Genomic DNA, 14,833 nt, shown 5'->3' with positions numbered 1-14,833 from the left:
TGAATGTAAATTTAATACTTGATTGTTAGTCTTATTGTTACTATTACATGATTGTATCAATATAGGTTTAATGCTAATTGGAATTTTTCTAGTAGTTATTTTTAAAAATTGAGATTTGATTGTTGTTAAAAGTGTTAGTGAAGACATTTATTTCCTACTAATATAGGTTTAATACTTGTTGATTGACTATTTTATATTTTTATTCAAATGGGACCTGGGTTACTGATAACTATGGTCCGAACGCCTGAATCTTTATGTTATTCACTTATTTGCTTCTAACACTTTTCTTCTGAGACCTCATTCTAATTTTCTCATCATTCATCAATCTCTTTGAGTACAATTTTTTTTCTTCTTTATGTAATTCTCACAACCGATATCTCTCTAATTTCGCCTCCGATTTCACGGAAGCAGAATTGGCGCCTGATTGCTCAATCGATCAAATTGAGAAGCTGAATCAGGTGTATGTGTATAGTTTTCATCGTATAAATTGTGATTTGTGGAGTTTGTTAGGAATTTAAGATATTAGTATTTGTTATCAGTTGCCAAAATTTTGAAATGCAAGTTCGAACAGAGCTCCAGACTTACTCATTCAAAAACACTAAAATAGTCTCTTTGTCTCTCTCCTTCCTCCATTGCTTCTAGTATGGATTTGTCTCCTCCCCAAATTCTTATTCATCAATCACTTTTTTTTTTCTAGTCTATCTGGATCTCGTAATTTGTTAACAATCTGAATCTAATTTCAACATTATCAGGCTTAGGTTACCAAATTGGGGTTAGACTAGGCTTCCGATCATGAGTGATAAGAGAAGGAAAAAATGAGATGAGCTGATCAGGTTTAGAAAAGTGTGTTTATTGTGTGTGGTCCAGGGCTTTTTTGATTGATTATAGAGATTGTATGCTCAGAAAGTTCCCAAATTGCAAGTTGTTGTAAAGCTGAACGGTTGTGCATTTGTCATTGTTTAGTTTTAGGATTTCAATGATTTATTAGTATCTGCCGTCTTTTGTCATTCAATCTAATTTCCCTAGTCTCCATCTTAATGTTGTGCAATTGAAGCTGTAATTTACTTTATATTGCTCACTCCTCTTGGTGGTAGTTTAATCTGTTGCGGATAGCTTGAGAAATAATGTGCAGAGATTTCTCCTTAGAGGTATATGCAAAACAATTAGAGTGGCTTTTGTTTTTGTATTAGTCTTGTGAGGTAAAGAATGAATTGAGTCTTTGGTGTACACTATCTTCTGATGAATCGGCAATGATAAGGACAAGTAGATAGTTGATAACTGTTAGTTGGATATGTTTGACAATATGTTGTTTGTGAGTTATGTTTGACTCTGAAACTTGATTTTCTGAAATTTTGTTAATAGAGAAAGACACTGTCTAGCATAGGATTACCTATCTAGTTTACAGTTAGAAATTTAAGACAATGTGACAGCCGTGAAACTGTAACAGTAAAATTGAACTATCACTTGATTAATTTAAATTGTTGTATCCATTGTTGCACCATATTTTCACTTGTGAAACTAATGCTGATGTTGAATATGCTAGTGAAGGTTATTGTTGTAGTGATAATGTTCAAAGTGCTTTCCATTAATTGAAAATGCTATTTGAAAATTATGTATACCATATTCAATTGAATTCCCTAAGGTGAAAAATTATTGCATAATAGAGTTAACATTCTTTGGTTAAAACCCTATTGATATCTTACTGGATTTTAATTCAAATAGGCCCTTTATTTCTCTAGTAACATCAAAGTAATTCCTGTGCCTCAGCAATGGCGGCACCATTTTTCTCAACACCTTTTCAGCCCTATGTTTATCAGGTATTTTGCATATTCTTGCCATTGACAATAAAAAATATATATAATTGTATTTTATCTGGGAAAGCTTAAGTTAATATGTTTGCTGCATTAATTATTCCACATCCAGGTTTGTATTTTGTGAAATTGGAGTAGTACCACATGTGCGGTAAATAGAAAGGCCTGAACTGACTATTAATCCTAACATGATGTTTGGAAAAAGGAAACATATTTGAATATTTTTTATCTATTACTCATATGACTGCTCATGATCAGACTCCAACAAAATTTTAGTTTTGCAGGTTGTTTTGTAGTGTTTCGTGATGGCTTTCAACTTATTATGGGATAGTACTCTTTTTCTTTCTCCTAAAAAAGAAAGGAGAAGACATGTTCAACATCATATTGCTTGTATTGTCCTATGAAATATCCTTCAATCTGATGATAAATTTTTCTTCATTGTGGTTTAGAGTCCACAAGATGCAATCACACCTTTTCAGATTTTAGGGGGTGAAGCTCAGGTGGTCCAGGTATATGAACCACCCTCCTTGGTGTAAAAATTAAAGTCAGATTTTCTCCCCCATATTTCTTTTAATGGTATTCATAAAATTAACTTTGACTTTGTTGTTGCAATACAGATAATGTTGAAGCCCCAAGAAAAAATTATTGCAAAGCCTGGTAAGTCGTTTAGGGACTTCTATTTGTGACTCTAGATTTATTTTATTTTATTTTTCTTGATTGCTTTTTCTCTGTAGACTTGGGATGAAAATTTTTGCCCTGTCAATGCATATATGATATTTTAAATGATATCCATGTACTATAATTAATATTGCATATTTGCTATGTAGGCTTAATTCTGTTGTAGTGTAATATATATTGATGTTTATTTGTTTAACATGGCTTATACTGGGCATGACTCTTGAACATCAATTGGATGAGATGACAAATTTTCTTAATTTTCAATTTTTAATGTATTTTTTGGTCTTAACATTTTGTCTTGGTTATTTTCTTAATATGAATGCATAATTAAATACTGAAATTCTTTCCTTTGTGATTTGTTGGTTCGCGTGCCTGTGTTTTTTTTTATTTTTTTCTAGTTAATTTTTTTTTTGGAAAAAGAGAGAAGAAGGGGGGGGGGGGGGGGAGGAGGAGCATTATGAATTATAAGTAAAACTGAACCTGATTTCTGATTTTGCTTTAAGTTTCTTTAAATGTTAACATGGATTGGCCTATGTGCATATATAATTTATAGTTAGAGTCTGTGGATTTCCCCTCTGAAAATTTAAGTGGAGTTTTATTATACTGCTATTGTAGGTTCCATGTGCTTTATGTCAGGATCCATTGAAATGGAAAATTCCTATCTTCCAGAAAATGAAGTAGGCATATGGCAGTGGCTATTTGGCAAAAACATAAGTAGCATCTTTCTTCGAAATTCTGGACAAAGTGATGGATTCGTTGGAATTGCTGCACCTTATTTTGCAAGAATTCTTCCGGTTTGTGGTTTATATGCATCTCTAATTTGTTTCAGATAACATTTGTTACTCCTTTGCTTGAAGTCTCCAAATTCATCACCTGAAACATATGCTTGGATTCATTTGACTGAAAGACCTCTCTGTATATGTTTCTTACTCATGCAAATACAGATTGATTTAGCAAGCTTTAATGGGGAGATTTTATGTCAGGTATTAATTTGTTGGCTGTTGTTGTTTCATCTGTATGTTTGAATTTCTTAAGAGTGATTTTAAAAACTAAAGTTTGATTTCGTTGGGCTTACTCCTGTTGATTTTTCTTTCCCATACCAGGACCAAAATATGACATAACCAATTTTTTCAATTTCTGTAGCCAGATGCATTTCTTTGCTCTGTCAATGATGTGAAAGTCAACAACACAATTGATCAGAGGGGACGTAATATTGTTGCTGGTGCTGAGGTAACTGGGATGTTTCCTATTTTTCATTTTCTTGTTAACAAATACGAGATACTTGGTGTCACTTACCTAGCAAGCAATTTATTTTCTTTCTCTAAATATCATGGTTCTGAAACTGGACTGGACCGGCCGGTCCAACCGGGAACCGGGAGCATTTGCGGTTCGGTTCATTAGGAGAAACCGCCATTTCAAAAACCGCATGAAAACTGTTGAATCGGGATCCAGCCGGTTTATACGAAACGTCGTCGTTTGATGCTTCCTTAAAAAAAAAAAAAGCAATCTGATTCCTTCCCTGTTCCAGTGACCCAGCCCCTTTCTCCTTCTTTTTCCTTCACAATTCAGAACCTTGCACTGCCCTCATCCATAAAAAGCCCTAGCCATCTAGCCTCCACCACCACTGCCGCAAGAAGTGGGACACTGTCGCCGTCCGTCGCACTCAGGAGCTTCCTCTTCGTCCTATCGGCGTGCTCCAAGTCTCGGACCCCTGTTCGCTCCACCGATCGCAGCTTCTTCCTCGAGGTCAGCTCGGTGTTCGTCGTCTTCTGTCTGCTAAGCCACGTCTTCGTCTTCGTCTTCTTCTTCTTCGTTTCAATCTCTTTGATATGTTCTGCCCAAATAGAGCCTTAATTTGACTAATTTGCTTGTGTATGATTAAACTTTGTTACTTTATGAAAGAATGAACTACTTAACATTCTGGAGCCTTAATTTTCTTGTACCAGAGACAATTTTTGATGTATACCCAATATAATTTGCTTTGCTCTTGTGATTCTGTTTTCTTCTATGAATCAATGTTTATTTGAAGGTAACTTGTTAGGCTCTCTATTTTGTTTGATTGTGATGTATTTTACTTGGTGTTAGTATTTTGTGATGCAATGGAACAGAACAGGATGTGTCAGATTGAGCTGAAAGTAGGATTATATTTCGAAGATAATCATTCATGTTTGGATGTTTGTATTAGAGGCAGCCAAAAATTAATTTTGATTTATTGATGCCACAGGTTTTGGAGTTATCATGTGCTCTGGCACTTGTGTAATTTGATGCTTGCCTGTTACTGCTACTTTGAATGTTCATCTCAGCGTGTGATACTTCTGTTTGGGTTTAGGGTTGATACTTCTATTTGTGAATATGAACTTGATGGATGATTATATAATGTACTTCTTGGTAGTAACACTTTTGTTTTATCTAAAGAAATGTCACTGTCTTTTGAACAAAATTGAACTGATCACTGATTATTGATATTTCACTCATTTAGTATATATTAGTTGAATGAGTCGGTTCATTTGAGATTTTGAGGGAGCTGAAATTTGATAATGATATATCACAAAAATAGAATTCATTTGAGAATTTGAGGTATAACAAAAGCAAAAATTTTGTAGCAGTATCTTGTCATGAGTTTCACAGAAAAAGTATTGTTGTATATTGTGCTTTATAAGGTTTGTTAGGTTTACTATATGGATACTCATGGATATCCTAGCTATTACCCAGAGATTTAGTGATTGCTTATTCATCATCATCATATCATGTTCTAATTCTGCTTCCTATAAATGTGTGTATGGTTGCTTTCATAAACAGGAACAGAAAGGTCTCCAAATTTGATATATAAATTTGATTATAAAACGGTGTTTTTGGTTACACCACGGTTGAACCAGTTGGACCAGTGAATCAGTAAATCAGTGAACCAGTAACTAGAGCAGTTCAATGACCGATTCGATTTTCAGAACCTTGCTAAATATTATCCTTTTTATTTATTTATTTATTTTTTGTCAGGGTGGGAGGAAGATTAAGGAAGAATTTCATTAAGAGTAGAAGGATAATCCCCCTGTACAAAAGCAAAGCAAAAAAAGGATTATCTATAAAGCATGCTTTCCAATCTCTCAGCATGTTTCAAAAGGAAAGTCCCTTATAAAGATCATTAGCTTTACACCCAATGGATGCTAGACATTTAATCCTATCCATACAACGTACTTGTTAGAAAATCTGTCTTTGGAAGTGAGTGCATTATGCTCCAACCAAATAGTTCAAATGGTGGGTGTATCTTTCATAATGGATAGTGCCACAAAGATTTGCCTCTTTCCTGCCTGCCAAACCTAACAAACCTAGTCAATAGAAGCTGATCTCCGGTTGCAGGGCACGCCCAACATTTACCAAAGATGGTAAAAATAATTGTTCCATAAAAACACAGCCATCAAAACGTAAATACAGATTTGAATTTTATTTTTTTATTATGCCCACACATAACATACATCAGGGTAGATAACCTTTGAATCTGCAACATGTAATTGGTATTAATCCCGTTAACCACAGCTGTGCATACAAAGTATTTATTTTACTTTAGATGGGGCTTTGGACTTCGAAATGGGTTTGTTTAGATGGAAGAGGTTGTGCTGGAGGATTGATTTGGGTTACACATACTATACTATGTATCAGTATAATTAATCTATGCTGTCATGCCTGTTTTTATATAGCAATTCAAAATTAGAGGTTTCCGATAGTAAAGGAAATCAGACAAGTCCTCTTGTCATACATATTGCCATGTTATTTATCTAAGACAACAATTGTATTGTTATAGGGATTTTTGAGGCAGAAGATATCAGGTCAAGGGCTTGCATTCATACTTGCTGGTGGATCTGGTACAATTCTCTTCCCTGTTAGTCTGTTACCGTGCTTAAAATGCTACTTATGGAAGAAATAAAATCAATTGCAACTGTTTCTTCCCTTTTCAATTTATTTTCCAACTTTTAGATGTCATTCTTGAATAAGGTCTACGTTAATAGTATTTTTGATTTTTTGAATAACTACTATAATATTACTTTATTGCTTATCTTGGTTATCCTTCGGTTTTGTTTATTGCTAGTTCTACAGAAAAATCTTGAGAGCGGTGAAGTTCTAGCAGTTGATGTTTCATGCATTGTTGCTGTGACAAGTACGGTCAATGTCCAAATAAAATATAATGGTCCTCCAAGAAGGACAATGTTTGGAGTAAGTAACTTCTACTACTGATTTTTATTTTATTATTATTTTCTTAATATTCCCACAATATACAGTTATCATTTTTTGGATTAACCTTGCATGGTTGCTATAGCAAAAAATTATAGATAAATATTGTTTGATATTTTACACGTTAGACCTGTCTTATCTCTGTGCGTAGTGAGCTTCTAGAAGTTTGTAACTGTATTGTTGTTTGGATTATTATTCAAAGTATCGTATGGTTTGATTTAAGAGAGATATTGGGAGTTACATCTTACATTACTATTTACTAACCCATGGAGATCCCAGGTAATTGACAGTTGATTATGCTTTGGGAAATATTTACAATGCATGAAAGTGATATAAAAAATAATAAAAAATGAAGTTAAGAAAAATCAAAAGGATGAGTGGTTATGGGTGTTTTCTGTGCATGCATGGAATTTGTTCCACAAACATGCAACCACCTTTTCTTCTTGCTGCAATTAATTTAATTATGTAAGCCACCATAACACCCCTTCTGCATGCCATATCTTATATTTTTATCTATAATTTGTTACATCATTTGTCCTCAAAATTGCAGGGTGATAATGCTGTGACAGCTCTTCTCACAGGACCAGGCATTGTGTTCATACAAAGTTTACCGTTTCATAGACTTTCTCAGCGAATTGCTAGGTAAACATTTTGCTTGATAGATAGTGTGAAATCCTTTCATCTTTCTCTAAGTGATTTTCTCATACAATCATCCTCTTTTTATTTATTTATTTATTTATTTTTTGGTGTGTGGGGGGGGGGGGGGGGGGGGGGTGTTTCAGATCGGTGACATCTCCAAACATGAGGGAAAATCCCAAGTTTTTAATACAGATTGCCATTTTCTTTTTCCTGGCCTATGTTGTCATTGTATCTTCATTAATATTGACAGATGTATGAAACTTAGTTAAGCTTTTTCCTTTTTCTTTATTGTGGTATTTCAACTTTTATACCATTTTTATGATCATAGATACTAGGAAGGTGAGAAGAAGAAATTTGAATGTCTTGGATTTGGTTAACAACAGAGTGCTTGATGGTCGGATTTTGACAAAGAAAATCATCCAAATTATATCATTGATATCTATCACAAAAATGTTTCATTTTATCAGAATATTAATCTATTTCAACGCTTCTTATGAGTTGTTGATTGCAATGATATGATATTATGTTTGAATTCATAGAAGAAAGAAGGTTAAATATTTGAATGTTTTATAATAAAAATATCAAATGTTCTTTAAAACATGATAAATGCTTGAAATTAAATATTTTCTTTTGAATACGTATCACATGTCAAGAGTAACAAATTCAGATGATTGATTTAAGGGTAAAGTATATTTTTAATTTTTGAATTTTTTTAAATATTTTTAATTTTAAATTTATTTAATTTTATCTTTTAATGTTTTTTATTTATTCAATTTTTTATGTTTTTTATTTGTGTCAGATATTTTTGGATAATTTTGCCTCTAATATTTTAGAAGAAATTAACATTTAGAGATAATTTTAACGCAAATAAAAATCAATTAACTATTTAACTAAAATGTAAATAAATTATGTCCAACACCTTTAGATATCTTAAATAATAATAAATTTATAAAACTCATATTTCAAACAACATAAAAGTATTAATATTTTTCTATCCTACTAATTTTAATATTATTTTTTACACTTTAATAAACAAATTTTTTTACATAAAATAATAAAAATAAACAAATTATTACAAAATTATTTTTTTATTTGTATTTTTAGATTTTATATTTTCAAATTCTAATATTTTTTGTAGTAAAATATTTTTCTATAAATAATTTTATTAAACTATTATTAATTATATATTAAAAATTTTAATTTTTTGGATCTTATTAAATAATGATATAAAAATTTAAATTATAAAATAATTATTATATTTATCTAGTGAAATTTGAAAAAAAATTTAAGTATATAATAATAATAGTTTGATAAAATCATTTAAATATAAAAATTTTTTCACTACAAAAAAACTAAAATTTGAAAATGTAAAATTTTAAAATATAAATGGCAAAAAATTTTGTAATAATTTAATTATTTTTATTATTTTATATAAAAAAATTTATTTGTTAAGATCTAAAAAATGATATTAAAATTAGTAGTATTAAAAAAATATTAAAAATTTAATATTATAAAGGAAAAATAAGATAAATTTATATAAGGACTAATTTATTAATTTTTAAAATTTTAGGCATGAAAATAATTTATATGGGTATTTTTAGGCATTAATTTGACTCTAAATAGTTATGACATGTCAGGTAATATGTGGCATGTCACGTGTCACTAACCTGACACATTAATCAATTATTTTGTGACACGTGACATTAACTTATCATGATATTATGTCACATGATATTTAACGTGATACACCATCATCTAACTAATGGAAAGACCAATTTAACTTATGTGGGACTAACATGACTGATTTAATCTTTTAAAAATTAATTTAAAAAATGAGTAATTTTTTAAAGGACGAATTTGACTATTATTCTAAAAAATATTATTGTATTAAAATGAGTTTCAATAAAAGTGATATGTTTTAGCCTTTGATGTGTGTTATTAATATAATTTTTATTTATAAAATATTACTCAATAGTAAATATTATTTTATGCTTAATATTTATATTATATTTTAATTTTATCATTAATGTTTGACCATAACATTTTAATATGTTTTGAATTATGCCGTTACATTTGACATGGGCGAGAACGTGGCATCCTATACTAACACGTCAACCTAGGGTTGTCAAGTATATTGACATATTAAAATATACTTGACATGTTAGTATTTTTCTATTAACCGTTTTAGCTCTTAAGAATATAATTGTAACATATTTGAAATATTAGGTTGACAAAATTAAAACAAATTAATTGTTAATGATATTTATAGAATGTATAAAATTATTTATTATGGGTACACTAAAAATTAGTTATTAAATTAATCAATATATATTAAAATATAAAATATATATTTTAACTAATTTATTTGATGTTAATTTTTTTTACATGTGATATTTTTGGTGTTTCTCGCAAAACTTATAAAATACCTATTTATTCTTAAATTTTGCTGCCAAAACCTATAAAATAAGGCATGATTTTGCTTATGACGTTGAGAGGAGAGAATGATAGATACATTGGATAAGAAAGAAGTTAAGTTTCACAAAAACATGAGATGGAGGTAAAATCTTCTCATTCGATTTGGGTGTTTTATATTTTTTAAATTCATCGCATTGAAATTGGATAAACCGATTTAAACTTCAAAAAATTTTAAATTTTACTTTAATACAAATTAAAAGTTTCAATTTTCAACCCCTTTTAAATGCTTATTTAAATGTTATTAAGTTGATAAAAAAAGATATTTTTTATTTTTTAGTATGTTTAACAAAATTTTAGTAATAAAAATAAAAATATTAAAAAAATACTTTTTCAAAAATTATAATTTATATTTTTTTAATAGATTTTTTTATTTAAAAAATATTTTTAACATAATAAATAAAAATATACTATTGGACACAAACATAATTGTTAAATATAAAAATATTTTTATATTAGATATCCAAACATAAAATTTTTTTATTTTAAATTTTTTTTAAAAAAAATCACTTAAAAAAATCATTTTTTAGGAATTTACCCAAACTAACTCAAAATTTTATTATCTGTTTTGTGTATAAATTTTATATGATTTAATTTTCACTCCCAAACTATCCCACAATTTAGATTAAACTAGTGTATGAATTCGTGTCCAGCACAGAAAAATTTATAAAAGTAAAAAAAGTTTTTATATCTTTGGATATTTTAAGAAAAAACATACAAAATAATTATTATTTCAAAAAATTTATAAAATTATTATCAAAATCAAAATTTAACTTAAAAAATAGTGAATAATCATCATTTTATATTTTTTTTAAAGTAAAATAATTATACATTGATTTTGATACAAAATTTAAAATAAAATTAAAATATTTACATTAGAATCTTATTTTTTTAAAGATTTCTCTATAAACAATATTGATGGTTAAATTTGCAGACATTCCTACGTAATTCATAAGTAAAACTTTTAAACTTCTCTTACTCTTAACTCTTGAAAGTGCCACATATAGTTGGCCATGTGTAAAAACTGGTTTGGACAAGTACAATCCAACATGAGATAAAATTTGTCCCTAAGACTTATTAATTATTATGGCAAACGATATTATTATGGAAAACTATTTCATTGAAATCTAACTGGGACAGTTTCATTTGTTGGTACCATATTCATTCTTGGAATCAAAGCAATATGACCAACGTTGTTACCCGTTAAAATTTCATATTCTATGACATGGTTTTCAAGCTTCCTAACTTGTAGCCTTGTACCATTACAAAGACCACTAGAATGGTCAATATTCCTTAGTAACATCACTGGAACACCAATCTTGAGTATTAATTTATGTGGAGGCAAATCAGAGCAATTTATGATATTCAATAATTCTCCAACAGGAATGATAGCCATCAGATGATTGTTGACCTCTTCAATGATGTCCAGCGTGGGAGCCAGTATAGTCCTTGCTTTGAAAAAATTCTTTGAAGACATGTTTTTTAAAATATTTGGATAAGAAAAATGAACCAACTCATCAAATGCCTGGTCCGAAGAAGGAATAACAATATCTTTTGAAAGACATATCTCAAATTCACTATCTATATTGTTACCTATTAGACCATCACCAACTTTCAATAAGCACTCACCAAATTGCTCTGTCTCATCTTGATCTGGAGTACTTGTTCCTACAGAGAGTCTCATGTTTTTGTTAGTTTGAGCACCTGACAAAACTTTCAAAGGTAAGATGAATTAACGATGGAATGAACAATATCTTGTCTCGATCCTCGTAAAATGACAGAAAAGATTTGTCTAAAGTCTCAACCTAGTAAAACCACTTTTCCTCGAAAGGGCAAATCTTTGTTATATGTTGGATAAAACCTCATGATATCACTCAAGCATTTATCAAGCGTTTCATAGCAGTACCTACTAACCATTGGAGCCTCATCCCAAATTATAAATTTGGATTTCAACAACAGCATTATGTAGCACCCTAACTATCATAATGTCACGCCTCTGGCAGCAGCACTCTGATAGCTTGAGTATTACGAAGACTCTTATAATATTTAATACTAAAATATGAGCCTGTTTAAATCTTAAAACCGCATAACCTTTCAAAAACACTTTTTCGTTGAAAACAAGAACATACATGAATATACAACCCAGATACAATACCATAAGATATATATATATATATATATATATATATATATATATATATATATAACACTAGTTTACAAACATACATATCGTAATTACCTATCCCTCTTACAAATTTAATAAAGATAAAGCGAGGAAAAAAATAATAAGTAAGATAATACAAAGATACCGAATAAACAGAAAATAAACATAACTCTTCTGAAGCTCCGTCATCCATATCCTGAAAGGGAATAACCTGTAGGGGAGTGAGAACGTCATCCTCTCTTGTTCTCACTATAAGATTACAGAAATTGCTATAACAAGATACGTAAAATAAAAACTATTCTTAGAGTACAGTGATCATTGCTCGTCTTATGAGTCTTTCCAAAAATCTTAGGTACACATTCAAAATCCAGAAAATTTCCTTTTTGAAGACTTGGTAAAATTTCTCAAATGATTTAAAACAAATCCTTTTTACTTTCTTGTAAAATCTGAAAAGTTTCTCCTAGACAGTATGAATGACCAACATGTCCCAAACATAGGTTCAATTAAGTCTATGCTGTAAGAGTTTGATTTTTCATACTTTCCTAGACCACAACCATGAAAGTAGTTACCTACGCGATATAAATGACCATCCCGTTCCAAGCATAGGTTCATTAAGTCTATGCTGAACCGGTCAGATACTTTATACAAACTAGAACTCAATATACCAATCACGGCCTCAAGCCCATCCAATCCAACACGGCCCCCGGCCCAAACAACTCAATCATCAACCAACCAATCAAACACATTCATAAATAATGTAGTTCAAACACAATCATTAACAATTACAAAAATTACACAGTTAGAAATTAACATAAGTATTCACATAGGCAAACCAATTACAATATGCACACCCAAATAATGTCACATAAATGCAGATGATGAATGTCTGCACTATTGGCTGTGATATCACATTGTCGGTTCAATTGCCAACCAGACACATCTCCATGGAGACGTTGCCCTTCGGAATCATGGTATGGGAACCCCCGAGATATAGTGCTCGGATCACTATCCAGGGTTTTGCGCCTGTACGCTCTGATGATCCGAAGGGATGCGAGCGGGATCTATTGCCATCGACCTCACATCTAAGCGCAAGCGGGACGAACCACCGCCCTTACGCCGCCGCCGCTACCTCGACAGGCATGATCCAACCTCAACCCCTGCTGGGCGCATAGCGTCTCATAATCTCAATATAAAACAGTAGTCTAGTGGTTTTTCTGAAAAACATTTCCAACATATCAATTAGGCTCAATATCTTACTTCGAAATCATTCTTAGCCCATTTACTTTTAAATAACTACCGTATTCAATTCACATCTTGCCAATAATCACTTTTCAAAACAGAGCCACTTTTCACGTCTTTCCAACACTTTCAAACAATCACAGAACCATGCCAAATCCAAAATCTCTTTTGAAAGACTCAAAATCATTCAGTTCTAAATCAGGATTTGGTCGTAAAATTCCTCAGCGGAGTCTCAAGACCTCAGGGAGAATAACCTAACTCGTTTCTTAAATTCATTGAAAACCTCTGAAACTTTAACTTCTGGATTTGAAAAAAAATAGAATTTAAACCAAAACCAAATCGTGTATCCAATTATTCCGAACCAATTTCAACACCAACTAATTTAAGCCAAAACCAAATCATTTTAAACCGAAAATCAAATTTAGTTTCATTCTTAAATCTGTTTCCAAAGGTTCGGAAAGTGTTTAAGTTTTACAAAATCAAAGTTTCAAAAAATACTTCAAACTTTTCTTAAAATGTCGTAAAATGAAATTAGTTAATCGAACTCCATTAAAACACCTTCAAATTTGCTTATTTAATCAATTTCCAAAACTTATTTATTTTCGTCTTTAAAATGAATTTACAACATGATTCTTTTCTAAAATAGTTTACCTCCAAAAATATAATAATTTTCTTAATAAAAGGGTTCAAACCTAATACATTTATCGGTAATACAGTTCAAGGCATAATCCATTCCTTTCTAAAATACAGTTTCAAAATAAAGTCTCGGACTTTATAGAAATTTCGGCAGCATCTTTCCTAAAACTTGGACATTGCCACCCTGTCCGGGTCCCAACCAAACCAATCCTCAACTCTTTTCCAAGGGATTCAAGACCAAATCAACTTTCCAGTAAGAAAATTTAGACTTTAATTACTAAAATCCTTTCAATTCAAAACAACCAGAAACCTCTATTTTGAACAAAATCAAACATCATTTCAATCAAACCGGCAATCATATTCATCCAATATCAATCAGACAATTCATAAGACTCACATAATGACCAGAAATACATTTCACACATCATATCTATTTATAATAATTCCAATTTAAAATAAATAAGTTTGTATAAAAAGCCCCTACCTCGACTCGTCGAAACCATAACCCAAAATGCATTACGAAACCTTTTCTCTTAACCGAATTCAACAGCAATCCACCAACTCAGCCCCATATCACTTTCGCAGCACCCACAACAACTTAAAAGCGGTATTCAACATACAGAACTCGAACCTACGTTACCAAACCTCAGAGTTTATAACCAAACATACTAGAATACTAACACATGGATTTTCGAAACACAATTACTTACCGAACTAAGAAAATGAAACAGCGGCGGTAGCTGAACTGGTTTGCCGGTAGCCCTGGCAATCACCTCGAGCGATAGCGGCGACCAGAACTTCGGCGACGGCGGCTGTAACAATGTGCAGTGATAATAAGGTTCCAAGAAACTCAAAAGAACGTAAACCAAACTTAAAACCATTACCGGCAGTGAGTTTCAGTGGCGGCAGCGACGTTCTCCAGCAGCAGAAGCACGGGTAATGGCGGATTTGACGGCTGATCTGGAGGCAA

General features: G+C 31.1%; 2 protein-coding genes across 8 annotated transcripts; one reads left to right on the top strand and one right to left on the bottom strand.

The window, feature by feature from the left end:
• The first annotated feature begins 201 nt into the window (after positions 1-201).
• Positions 202-7,849, top strand: LOC130966029 (uncharacterized). 7 transcript variants are annotated; one of them, XM_057890798.1, is made up of 11 exons: positions 202-460; positions 1,723-1,817; positions 2,261-2,320; positions 2,429-2,468; positions 3,159-3,283; positions 3,434-3,472; positions 3,633-3,719; positions 6,286-6,346; positions 6,571-6,695; positions 7,264-7,355; positions 7,496-7,849. In XM_057890798.1, exons 2-11 carry the CDS (start codon positions 1,770-1,772, stop codon positions 7,608-7,610), a joined length of 792 nt encoding a protein of 263 aa, XP_057746781.1. In that variant the 5' UTR covers positions 202-460; positions 1,723-1,769; the 3' UTR covers positions 7,611-7,849. The 7 variants fall into 7 exon arrangements, with proteins under 7 accessions (XP_057746781.1, XP_057746775.1, XP_057746768.1 ...); XM_057890792.1 differs by having other exon boundaries at positions 204-458; positions 1,768-1,817; positions 3,105-3,283; XM_057890785.1 differs by having other exon boundaries at positions 204-460; positions 3,105-3,283.
• Positions 7,850-10,751: 2,902 nt separating this feature from the next.
• Positions 10,752-11,966, bottom strand: LOC130943271 (uncharacterized). Its single transcript, XM_057871067.1, has 2 exons — positions 11,630-11,966; positions 10,752-11,528 (listed from the first exon to the last, which is right to left on the bottom strand). The coding sequence occupies exons 1-2, from the start codon at positions 11,784-11,786 to the stop codon at positions 10,942-10,944; spliced, it is 744 nt and encodes a 247-aa protein (XP_057727050.1). The 5' UTR covers positions 11,787-11,966; the 3' UTR covers positions 10,752-10,941.
• Positions 11,967-14,833: the final 2,867 nt, after the last annotated feature.

This window comes from Arachis stenosperma, chromosome 1 (assembly GCF_014773155.1).
Source record: "Arachis stenosperma cultivar V10309 chromosome 1, arast.V10309.gnm1.PFL2, whole genome shotgun sequence".
Lineage (NCBI taxonomy): Eukaryota > Viridiplantae > Streptophyta > Magnoliopsida > Fabales > Fabaceae > Arachis > Arachis stenosperma.
The sequence above is the reverse complement of the archived record's forward strand: the minus strand, read 5'-3'. Positions and strand labels throughout refer to the sequence as shown.